Below are 13232 nucleotides of genomic sequence, written 5' to 3'. Positions count from 1 at the left end.
TTGCAAAGTTAGAATGCCTGCTACCTGATTTATTAACTCCCCCTTTATACCCCTACAATCTGGGGACAGAAGCCAAAAAGCTGAGCTGCCTATGTATACAGCGTAACTAAAAAATTGTCAGTGAAACACTGTAAAATGATTATGATAAAATATGATCATTTTATCAGCAGGTGTTTAGGGTCTGAACGTGGGGCTTATGGCATGCCTCTGACATTTCAGTTTCACAGGCATCACATCAGACAGTGAGCCCAGCTCAGAGAAGGGATACAGCATTCTGCTGACTGGGATGCCTTAGTCTCATTCTGTAACCCCAACCCCTACCCACAACCAAGAAAGTGTTAAATTTCACACTATCCTCCTGGTCAGAATTTAGGAGCTCCCAGTTCCTTTAGCTGAACATTTTTGTTTTACATCCCCTAAAAGAAAATTTAAAAGTATGTGCCTTTTTGCACATTTTTAAATTAATTCCTGAAATCATATATCAAGTGTAAATAGTTGCTAAGGGTGTGATCACTGACATATTGTGTAGTTTATATGAGTTTTTATATATATTTTTGTCAAAACTTTGGCACTGTTAATTTAGCTTATTAAATTTACAAGCAAGGTACACTATATAATCTAATTGGCAAAGCCAGTTCTGGTGGTCAAACCATCCAGCCAGATCAGACTTGCTTTCTGTCAGATTAAGTCTGATTTCATTTTTTTCAATACCAATAAACATTAGCACACACCTCATGATAACCATCTCACTTTTGAATTTGAAGTGTTAGATTGATGGATAGATAGATAGATAAAACACACAGCCTTGCCAAGAGTTTCCTGCCTAAATGAAAAAAGAGATTGTCTCCTTTACTATTGCTTGCCATTCTCTCATAGGACTCCTCTAAGGGAGACATTCTAAAATTGTTACATGCTAAGATTCAGAAGGGTGAGAGTAGCATTTCTGCAGAAGTGTGGGAGTATGGTGATCTGGAAAGTGGGAGTGGCTGAAACAAGAACCTTATAGAGCACAGGCATGTTTCTGAGGAGATAAGTTTTAGGAAGCAGTATATATGGAAGTTAAGGATTTGGACATTAATTTTCATAAAATTACCCAGGCCCAAATACTTCCTGGAAGGTAATTACATACCACAAGGGTATCGGTACCCCAGTTTTAAGGCCACCACTTTTAGATACAGCAATGCCCTCAAACTAGATCAGTGACTGAGCTAAGGCCGGTTAACTAAACTTCACTCCGTATTTGTTCTCCCCAGTGTTTGCAGGCATGACTTTTCTCGAGACCTGCCACCTAGAAGGGTCAGAGTGATACTCAGCCTTTCTAGTTAGTACCTGTATTTTATTAGGTCTGGGTTGTCATTTACAAAACTCTCCAAGTGAGCAAAGCAGGATACTGTTGCTCTCCAGATATTTGAAGGGTATTTGGGGATAGGAACACACTTGTTCTGGAATGTAATGTTTCAGCTGCCAGAACTAGGAACATTTGAGGGAAAGACAGGAGGAGGCAGGTTTTTATTCAGGATAAGAAGGAAGGTGGGTTGAGGAAGGTTAACATTTTTTATCACTTGTATTGCATAAAATACATAAAGCTTTCACAGTAACCCTGGAAGATAGCATTTCGACGAAACTGAGATTCAGAGAGGTTAGTGACTTAAGATCCCACCGTTTATTAGTTCATAACAGGGATTTGAACCTAGTTCAGTCTGGTGACATCAGAGTAATTATGTAATGCTGACTCTCTCATTGGCATTACCTGCTATAGAATGGGCTGTCTGCCTAACACCCTTAGTTTATTTAAAAAAAAAAAAGTGAAACAGCCATTAACATCTGAGTCCCATTCTGGTTGTAAGTCTAAATGTGACTGGTAGGTGTTTCAGAGGAGCGTGGTAAGTGGCTGAGGTAGAAGGCTGTATTACTTCCCTTGCAGAAAGTGAAGACTTTTATAGACTATTTAAGATTAAAAATCTCATGAACAGTCAGGCATGGTAGCTCATGCCTATAATCCCAGCACCTTGGGAGACTGGGGCAGGTGGATCACAAGGTCAGGAGTTCAAGGCCAACATGGTGAAACCCCATCTCTACTAAAAATACAAAAATTAGCTGGGTGTGGTGGCGTGCACCTGTAATCCCAGCTACTCAGGAGGCTGAGGCAGGAGAATCGCTTGAACCCGAGAGGCGGAGATTACAGTGAGCCAAGATCACACCACTGCACTCCAGCCTGGGTGACAGAGCAAAATCAAAATAAATAAATAAATAAATAAATAAAATGAGATCATCTCATGAACATAGACTAGCTTATATACAAAGTTTATATACAAAGTGAAGCAAGAACATTCAGGAGAGGAGATGATGCCTAACACTAATTATATTGTTGAACCCTCCAGGAGAGATGCCATACAAGCTGAGCAAAGCTCTGTGTTACAGATTCAGTTATGATCCCTTTTCTTATTCATTATTGTGAGAAGTGGGTTATTATAAAAATAAGATGCTTTCTTTAAAGATGCTGTTCTGGGGGGAAAACAAAAGGTTCTCCCTCTCTCCCCTGAGCCTGTATCTCACCTACTAGGCTTTAAAGTCCTAGAGGGCAACTCCTGTGTTCATCTTATTCATTATTGTGCCCAGAATCATGACTGACACATGGTTGACAGTCAACAAATATTTAGCAAATGAAGTAATCAATAAATGATATGCCAGTATCCTAAGATCTCATGTTTTAAACTGTGAGATAAATTTCAGACCCAAGAACAGATCTTTTTTAAGTTAATGAGAAAAGATTTTATCAGTTCAGACTTCAGACCTTTTCCCCAAGCCACTCTCCAAGTCTTATAGTAAAGAACCTGGCAACTGGAAAAGAGTTTATTTATAATTTGGTTATTCCCAATTTGGCAAGAGTTGTTGACTTCTTTGAAAATATGATGAAAAGTATGGCTTCTCTCAGACAAAGGAACACACAGATAAAATTCTGTATACAATTTCATTAGGTCCATGAACATTTAAACTATGTGTCTCAAGAATGCTAAAAAGTGAACTGCAGCTTAGGGCAGAGTCACCATGCTGCCCTCATATTTGAAATAAAACTGACAAGAGAACAATGAGACCTTGCTTTGGATATAATACCAAGGGGGAGAATATGGCGCCAGTTCCAGCTCTGCCTTGATTCTGGTGAGAAGCTTTCATAAAAGACCCTTTGTTCCCTTTGGGACAGATGCCATTAAATACTGCTCCTTAATGACAGCCCACTGTCCAGCTCTTCCTGGCATGCACCCTTCATCCCATGATTGTATAACCAGCAGGAAAGGGGAGTGGAAACAAGGCAGATTTTGGAATGATGAAGATTACTGGGTTGGTTCTTTTGGCTCTTAGCATACACTTACCTTAACTTGCAGGACCTGTTTCTTGAAATGTTTTTGCCTTTAGTGGAAGGTCTAGAAATCTGCTGCCTAGGATATTTTCCCTTAAGGTCTTTCCCAAATGGATGCAAAGGAGCACAGCTTTTATATAGACATAGATAATCCCTTGTGAGATGAAAAATTTCTAGGTAATAGCTGGGAGCTGATGTTCTACAGGCCTTTTCCTTCTCTACCAGCTTGACCACTTCAGTCTTTATCCAACTGAAACTAAACCTTGAGTTTTAAGGACACAGACCTTACTATGTGACCCTAGGATTTTACATGTCTCAGAGCTTCACGTTTTTCATCTGGAAAACGAGGGATAATAATAGCCCCTACATAATAGGAAGAATGGGTGAGTAACACACGTAACTCAGTGCCCCGGTCCACAGTAAGCACTTGATCAAGCTGGCTCTTGTTACTATTTTAAGGACAGTGACCTATGGAAGTGGATGGGGAGAAACTAGGCAAGTTTGCTACTTTTGCCTTTCTGAGTGTGCTCATTCCTGCTTTTTCAGGCTCTGCCTTCTCCTTGCCCCTGTCCCTGTACCAACAGTGTTCTCTCCCAAGTCCAAGCCAGAGGTGCTGTAACTCTGAGCAGCTGAGGTACTAGCCATGCCTCTGGGCTTGACAACTCATTTTTTGGTCACTGAAACATCACTAACATCTGGAATAACCTGGCCAGGGCAGTAATGACTGACCAGTCCCTTCAACCGTGTCCATCCCTCCCTCCCTTTCTTCCTGTTGTTTGTATTTCACTTCCTTTTTAAAAACAATTATTTATTGAGCTCTTCCATGTGCCTAGTCCAGTGCTAGTGCTAGATATACATAGTTAATAAATAGTATTGCTATTCTTGTATGCTCTAGTCATGGGTAGAGAGAAGAGTAAATCGCAAACAAATTATGTAATGTGATAAGGCCTATGAGAGAAGTAAGAGAGAATCACCAGGGAGTCCTACTTAGTAGAGTACCTTCTCTGACAAGGTGGCATATGTCCCTATGGCATGAGTTGAAATCTTGGATTTTTTCCAAGTGCAAAATGCCATTGAGAGTGCAGATGATAGTAGCTTCTCCTTGTTTTTTCTCTCCTAACAATAAATGGCTTAAGGCTTAGAGGAAATCACACACCTGATTTTTACCAGCAATTTATTTTGTCAGTTAAGTTTAAAAGAATGATGACTCTCACCTGCTCCTTTAAATAGCTGCTCACTTAACCATATACCAGGTACTGTGCATTTTATATGTATTATCTTATTTAATCCTCTAGTAACTCAAGAAAGTAAGTTTTATCATCATCCCCCTATGGCCAGATAAATCAGAATTTAGAGAAACTAAGTAACTTGCCTTTGGCCATGTTGCTCAATCATGGTAGTTAAGACTTAAAATCCAGGTATGTCTGACATAAAGTCTGTGCTGTCAACCAGTAGACTAGGTTGCCTCCCTTCTTGTGATATCTTAACTCACCTGGTTCTCCTTTTCCTTTGTAGTGGTGCCAGTGAAGAAGAGGACACATGAAGGCTTGCTACCCCCAGTGGAAAATCATCCCCTCCCCTTGTGTGTATGTGACAGTGTGTATGTAACGGCTTCTGATTTCTGTGAAAGCTGCTCAGCAACAAACGTACTTCCACCAGATGTGTCCCCAGATCCACAGCAGGCACATATCTCTCCAAGGGATGACCAGTTTTATGCTTACTGACTGTGTGCTTCTCATCCTCTGGTTGTGGTAGGTCAAGGAAAAGAGCCAATTTGATCCACCAGGAGCAATTAAGAAGGGTCCTTCAGGTAATCCCTCAGTGGCTGCTTTGAACTTACTCAGGAAAGTCAGCCCCCATAATATTGTGTTACCAAACAGTATGGCTTTGTTAGGAAGGATCTGGAATAATCTTGAAGGGAAGTCAGAGTTTTCTCCCTGCCTATTAACAGAAACCCAATTTTGTTCATATTGAAGCATGAAATAAATGAGAGCAAGGTAGGGCCACATTGACTCATGTGGGCAGTCCCTAAAAGTCCAGTTCTGCATTTGTGAAAATGTGGTGCCATGAATTAAGGTGGATGACTGGAAAAAGGTGTTGGAGAAAGAGTTAAAGATTAGGAAGAGATATTTTTAGTATATGAAGTTATCCAGGACTTGAGATTCATAATTCAGTGCTGTGGAAATGAAAAAAAATGATTGAAGAGGTGGAACGGAAATGACCTTAGGGGGAAAAAAAAGGACCAAAGAAATCTGATTAAAAGTTGAAATCAGTAATTCTGAATTCAAATTGCTTGAATTTCCAAAATAGTCAGTAAAGGATCTAATAGAACCACAATTATTTGGGTGAATTCTGCAGGTTTTATGGGCTTGTCACAACATGAAGGGCTGGAATGTATATTACCAAATGGGAATTTTCATTGTAGGTTTTTGCTAGTCCTATCCCCATTTTAGCCTAATTTGGCTTAAATGCAATATGGGGAGAATTGATGCCACTCCATGTGTTCTGAATTCAGCTCATCTCCCAGCATATAGATATAACCTCCTTTACCTCAGACCAGAACCCTTCTTCCTGTGGCACTCCCCACCCACAGACCTTCAGATCATCTCCCACACCCTGGATCTCGCTCTCCTCTTAGTAACAGAGACATGCCTGAGGTTGGACTTCCTTGCTTTTCTCTACTTCCAAATCACAATTTCTTACAACCAAGCTTTGTACTCCCGAGTAAGCAGGGATGTGCTAGGGGAATGTAAAACTGCAAACTTAAAAACCTGCATCTTCTTGAAGCATCAGTTTTACTTACCAAATGGTTTGGAGTCAGGAGATGACCTATTTTTATATAAAAGTTATATTATAGAATAAAATGTTCATACACATAGACTGTTAAGATAAAAAATAGGAATCTTGAAAGGTAATTATTTGCAAGTGGGTTATATGTTCACTCTCCTCTGCCTTTATGGTATTTTGGTGTTCACTTATGAAGAATACAACTGGAACCATATCCAAGCAGACTCTGGGTTGCTGCTAACCCAGGGCCTAGACTTCTAGTGCCTCTGAGGCAGAACCAAAGGAGCCTGCACCGGGGGAAATCCCTTTTCCTGCCTGCCTATGACCTGTGTACCTATTATAGGGCCAGCTGATTATTGTGCTTGCAGGATGGTTTTGAAACAGACACAATACTTGTTTACTATAAGAGTCCTATTTATATTATTTTTCAGTCTTGTGAATGCTGTGAAATGATTTATTCCTTTGAGGCCAGGAAGCTCCCAGGCATATATGCTTCTAGGTTAGGATTGTCCTAACTCACTAAAGATGCCAGGATATTGGGGCTGAGAGGAGTTTGAGATGTTAAAAAAAAAAAAAAGCATTTTTCTCTCAAACTGGTGGCCAAGAAATGGCTAAGACAATTTTGGTGCTTTAGCTGTCTCTGCAAAGACTGGAGAATTTGGCATACCATTAATTACAACCTCCAATCATATCCAACAAAACTACCCTAAAAGAAGGACCAGTGGCCACTCTTGAAAAAGTTTAAGTATCAGAAGATTAAAAAGATTTTAGGATTTGGAAGCTTGTATTGTCTTTCCCCAATAATCATTGTTTGATCTCCAAATGGTAGCCTTATATTAGCAATGGACAGATCATTGGTTCTCCATATCTGATCATATGTTATTACTTTGAATCAGTATTTGGGAAATTCAAGTATTTATGCAGTGGATATAAATGGAAATATAAAAATGTGTGCCAGTCTGTCTCAGTAACTTATCTCTGATCCTCAAGGAAAGCACTTTTGCTGTTACTTAGAAAGGGTTTCAGAGTTGCTTTACAGACTCCTGCTGTCTTCAGCACCTGATAAAACTTTAACCAGGGAAGCATTAAACACAGTGCAGCAGCTTTTGCCCAGGCTCCTAAGTTCCTGCCGGCAGCATTTATCAATGTAAGAAACTAGGATGCTTCCTGCAGTGGCACCACCTTCCCATAGAGCTGGAGCATGCTGCTTGGCCTTAAGCCCCAGTATGATGAGGCTTCCCTCCTGCCAGGTCAGTAAAACTTAGAAAGCTCAGAATTGTGTCTTGCCTGGCTGCAGGTTGCAGGGTTTGCTGAAACCCCTAAAGAGAAGTCACCAAGGGAGGCAGGTAATGAATGTTTCCAGAATCAGTCAGATACTCATAGCAATTTCTGGCTACCTTTCAAATGTTGAATTTCCGGATGGTGAGAGGGACTTTGATTTGATATCATTAAATCCAGGACAGTCCCAAGAAGTGCTTGGAGTCTCCGCTCTGACAGCCCAAGAAGGGAAATAACTTGTATTAAGGAACAACTATGAGCCAGGCCCTGAACTGTCTCTTAGATAATAAAACAGATGGGGAATGGAAGTCATTTGCTTCAAGTTACACAGCTAGGAAATACTCAAGCCAAATCTTGAACCCAGCTCCCCCTAATTCTGTGGACAAGCACTTTGTACCACACACTGTGGTCCACATAAAAACAGAAGGATAAAAAGGCTTCAGGTTTTCCCGCTGTGCGCTGACCATCCCAATTTATGAATCTTTTTCAAAATGACAGTTATAGTTAGGGCTCAGAAATGGCATTGAGGTAGCCTTATTTCTCCCCTTTAGCTGATGCTTTAAGTACACATTGCTGACTTGAGCCCACCCCCAGGAGTTGGGAGAACATTTCCTTTTTCATGTCGTCTTCCATAAATAAAGTGTTTCTTGGCCTTCAAAGGTATAGAACTTTGCAGCAGTAGTAAAAGTGAAGGGTGTTCTGCTTTCTACTCAACTTTATTTGCAACTGTCTGCAGCTTCACTGCTGTAGAAAAGGAAATCTTCATATTTTAGTAAACTTAGCGGCCAGTGTGCTCTGTGAGGATGTGGCAATTCAAAGTCCAGTGAATCTGGACTTTCCTACTGATTCCTGGTTTGCGTGTGTTGGGGGAGTGTGTACCTATATATAAATGACAAGTGTGATATGTGTGTATATGTATATACGTACATGTCCACACACACACACAATATTTGAGAACTAAGGAAAACTCAAAGCAGCCCCTTCATTATCTTGCATACTACTTCAAAGATTTCTGTCAGCCCTAATTACAAGTGTCACCATATAGTTGGAGCTTAGGTACTTGCTTACAAGAAGAGCAATTCCCTAGCAAAAGTTGTTAGCTTCTAAGGCACTGAGTCAAAGTGACAGCCCTGAAGGAAATTGCACTCCAGCCCTCCTCCAAGATGTCTAATAACATGGGAAACTTGGATGCCCAGCCATTTTGGTGACCTGAGAGTCTAACTACTCCAGTTAGACCTGAGGGCACAAATGCAGAATTCATGACCTTGTAGTAGTGGCAGGGTCTGGGAAGTCCTCTCTCCCCAAGTAGAAAATGCTCCCTTGCTATTCTTGAAATTCCACATTCATTATATGTATTGGCTGTTCCATACATGCTTCTCAATAAGAAAATTAACTGCATGTTTACTGTGTGCTGATCACATCAGATTTTTATGTTTAAAAAAATCTCATTATGGACTGAGTCCAGCCCAGCCCTAGGAGAAAAAGAAGGCCCATAGGGGAGACTTCAATCTCATTATTATTGCCTTTATCCAACAGGGCTTATGAAACCCCCTACCCTGTCCCATTCCAGAAACTGTAAGACTCAGGCAGTTCTTGATTCTGGAGGCCTGCCTGGTAAGATAAGATAGTATCATTTGGAACTGAGAACATACCAGAAACAGCAGAACAAGGTCCAGAGCAGAAAAATGAAAATAAGTGAAGACACTTATGGATACATTGGTGCAGAAAAAGCCACGGAGCCCATACTAGGCTTGACAGCAGATTAATACTCAATGAGGATTAAACCTGACCCGTCTTTCTACAGTGACAGGCCACTCTGCGTGAATGGGGAGAACCAATGAATCCATTGTCCTCTGCCTATTTTCCTGTGCACAGTCACATTCCTTCCTTAGGAATCTTCCCCTTCCACCCTTTACATTAAACAAGGGAACACTGAATCTTTCAACAGAATTACACGTTTGAGTTAATGTTTCAGTATATCATTTTCATACTGTAAATTATTTTGTAAGAGAGATTTACTGCTATCCCAGGATGTTCGGACTTGGCGCCCCTGTGCATTTGGAAATCAATAAACTATTACTGGAAATGCCATTTGTCTCTCAGAGTTGTGCACAAAGGACCCTGCAAGGGGTAAATATTTATGACGATCTGCATACTTCACTGTGGTAATGCTGGAGATGATGGTATTTTGGTCACTAGATGTGGAAGTCTAATTTACTCCTGACTTTCCCTGAGTGCCTTAGGAGAGATCTCTGGGAAGTGGCAAAAGAACAGACTTAAGATCATTATTATTTAGTGATATGTTTTCTCCTCAAAGTAAAATGATCCAGGCCTAGATTAAATTTTATGAGCAACTTAGATTATAACCTAAAGAATACTTGGTGCCAAATTATGTTTTCAAGTAACATTAAAGTTTTAGAATTTGGATGAACTAGAAGGAAGGTCAAATTGTAATTTTTGCCATCTTTTCTAGAAAAAAAAATGTCTTTTAGAGCAAATTACAGTTAGGCCAACAAAATCTTTGTTTTGTGAAACTTTAGAAATACATATTTGCATGTAATTGATGAAGAAATAGAATGAGTTGTAAATGAAGCAATTCCAATCTGGTTTGAAGGACCAGAGGTTGCACTGAAATCAGAAGTCATATACTCAGAGGCCTTCAGGAGCCAAATGTGAAGACTCAAGATGGTAGATATTGTGTGAATTAGAAAATACCAAGCCCTGCCTAAATGCATTAACATTTAACATTTAAAAATCCTAAAACCCACCAGCAGGTGTATCTGGAGGGACAGTTTGTGGACTCTCCTCTAAATTTTCTTTTAACGCATTTGTCTTCATCAGACCCTTTTGGTTAGCTAGGGACTATGTGAGAACCTTGAGAAAATTGTCCAAGCTAGGGAGATAAGTCACTCAAGGTCACCCAACAAGCTAGGCTGGTAAAGCCCAGGACAGCAGACTCTCTGTCTCCGGGAGCAATCATTAGGCCCTACTTCCTCTTCCCCAGTTGCGGAGAACACTGCTGCCTGGTGGGGTGGCATTGCCTGCCACTGTAGCACTTAGGAGTCTTCAGTGTTTTAACAAACCACAATGTGTTTGGAGGTTTTCTTCCCTGCTTCCTGGTGCCAGTATCTCAACACCACATCCACTGCCCCAGCCCTTTCTTTGTTTATCTTTCCCTCTGAAAGCTACAACTCTTATTTTATTTTATTACTCTTTGTTTGGTCCAACATGGCCCCATTTCCTTTATACTCATAAAAAGGTAGAATTTCAGCTTGTCTGGAATATCTCCTGGCCTTCACAAGGCACAAGAGTTAAAGAGACACCCAACAGAAAGTCTAGTAAGATAAGATATCACAGAAATAGAACCAAAGCAAAAGACTGCTTGAAGTCAATAACAGGCTGCAGTAAGTGTCTGTGCTTGTTAAATATTGTAATCTCCAGGTTTAAATCATTCATTTTTGTTAATAATAAGAGCTGTCACTTAGCTCTTTCTCTGGGCCAGGCACTCTCCTGTTGTCTTTCACATTATCATAATAGTAACAGCACCAATACTATTATTCCCCACTCTATTGCTCAGGAATCAAATTTAGAGAATTAAGTACTGTGACCACGGTTACACTCTAATAAGTGGGAAGCCAGAACTTAAACCTAGGTCTAGCAGACTTCACAGCGTCTTTCCTTAATCTCTTCTCTCCTAGATGCACTGATTCCACCTTGTATTGGTGAATAACAACACTTATCCCCCTACAACTACCCCCACGCATGTACCGTATGGCTTCGGGGCAAAGGAGTTTGCCTTTTGCAAAGAAGGTCTTGCTTTGTATAGCCTGTAAAATGCAATGTACAGTGAGGGAAAGAAATCTAAGGGTAGCAGTCAAATCTTCTTCTGGCCTGAAACTGTACTTTTGGAAGAGAGGACTATTAGACTTGTTTCACCTTCTTTATTCCAAGGCCATAAATAAGGAAATCAACAAGAGAGGCAAAACCATGTTTTCTTTTGCTATAGCCTTAGAATCCTGAAAGTCAGCCAGCTCTGACACTGAGTCTGTTATTTAATTAAACATGTTGAAGGCTCTCCAACAGCTTGACATCAGGCCAACTTCATATTCTTGGAAAGGGACAATAGCAAAAGGAGCTTATCTGTTTTAAAGTTTACTTACTGAGTTCAGCTGTCATGGCCACAGCATACCATTTGCCTTATAAAAATGGCCCACAACCGTCACAACATTTTAGGATTCATAGCAACTCATTTACCTAGGGCTTAGCCACCTGATAGCTTCACCTGTCCCTATTTCCTGAATACAAAATCTAAACTAGTGGTTTGACAATGAGTAACTGAGGCAGAGCTATAAAAATCTAGAACCTCTGCTCAACCCATCAAAAATGACTGAGAATTAAGTAAGCAAACAAGGCTTCCAACCAACTGAAATAAATCCATGAAGCAAACGCGTAAGACAAAGGCCATACATCTAGCCATCAAGCACCTCCTCAGAACCTATTTGCTTTTCCTTCACACATATTTCTAAATGTAAAGGAGAGAAACAGACTTTTGGAGGAAACAAGAAGGAAAAAGGAGGACTGCAATAGAGAAGATGGAAATTTTGAGTAGACTGCAAAACTGAAAAAGCCCTGATATATGGGTTATTTAGTGCCAAAAACAGTCTATAGACATCTCAATCTTTAAGAGCCTCACTGTATCACAGGACAATATTCTATTTAAAATGATGACCCTGTGCACCATACATTAAAAAAAACTATGCTTAGAAGGCAAAAATGTGTATATCAAACATTTTAGAAATATTTACATCCCAATGGTTAAAAAAAAAACAAAAAACTTTTAGGAATTAAAAGGAATAAACTCTTGACCATCCAGAGTATTTAGCTACATCAAACAATGTATATCCCCCTAGCTAACTTATTGTTTCATGAGCCTCTGGTGTTTAGAGAGTTTTTTTCACAGCTTTCTAAGTGACTTTCATGCTACAGTGCTTTGCATATAATGGCATGAACAATGGAAGTGCCAAGTTTCCAATGTGATGAATAAAACTAATAACTAGAATACAGATCAAATTATGTTACAACAAATACTGCTACCCATAAAAGTCACTTAAGCATCCCTGTTATTTCTAAGCCCCTGTCGATTGCTCATTTATTTTAGGCAATAGTCATTCAACAAAATTGGAGGATAATAAAAAGAAACTGGACCCTCAGCACAAGTTGGGTGTAACACATTTTAACCTGTAATAACAGATTCTCACTTGTATTTCTCCAGCTCTTTGCTGTAAGAAGAATAAACGTTATGTAGATATAATACCAGCATGAAAAGCTTGTGGTTGGTGGTTTCTAGGAGAAGAAAGAATTCAGAAGCAAAAGACACATGAAGTTATGTGGCAATTCCTCACTAGGGAATTTGCTCTCCAGGGCCACTTTTGACCTTAATCCATATTGGAGCCATCAATCAAAGAGCTGCTTGCATCTAACTGGTGTAATGCCTATACTAAGCCCTGGAACGAAGATAGGATTCATTTCTCATGGATTATTGAGCACTCTGGAGTAACCTGGCCCTGATCTGAAGACGCTAAGATTTAAAAACCCAGACGCATGTGACTGGAACTGTTTTTTCTCCCATGATGCACTGCTTTCAACACTGCATGATTGTAAAAACATGTGCCATGTTGACTATATATAGAGATGGTCTAAATTAATCAGCTGCATCCCATTTGGTACCCAGGCAAGGATTTTTCCATACCTATCTTTTTGCTGGTGGTAATGATGAGCTTGGTCACTTGATATAACATCCTTTGTCTGT

The 13232-nt window shown here is 40.0% G+C and overlaps 1 protein-coding gene across 1 annotated transcript in view; it reads left to right on the top strand.

The window, feature by feature from the left end:
• The window catches only part of TRIM44 (tripartite motif containing 44), a 144293-nt gene extending 134779 nt beyond the window's left edge, over window positions 1-9514 (top strand). The window contains exon 5 of the mRNA XM_011965507.1: window positions 4874-9514. Coding sequence (XP_011820897.1) covers window positions 4874-4901 — 28 coding nt within the window. The 3' untranslated portion in view covers window positions 4902-9514. The remainder of the gene's footprint in view (window positions 1-4873) is intronic.
• The last annotated feature ends 3718 nt before the right edge of the window (window positions 9515-13232 follow it).

Source organism: Mandrillus leucophaeus, unplaced genomic scaffold (assembly GCF_000951045.1).
Source record: "Mandrillus leucophaeus isolate KB7577 unplaced genomic scaffold, Mleu.le_1.0 Scaffold73, whole genome shotgun sequence".
Lineage (NCBI taxonomy): Eukaryota > Metazoa > Chordata > Mammalia > Primates > Cercopithecidae > Mandrillus > Mandrillus leucophaeus.
The sequence above is the reverse complement of the archived record's forward strand: the minus strand, read 5'-3'. Positions and strand labels throughout refer to the sequence as shown.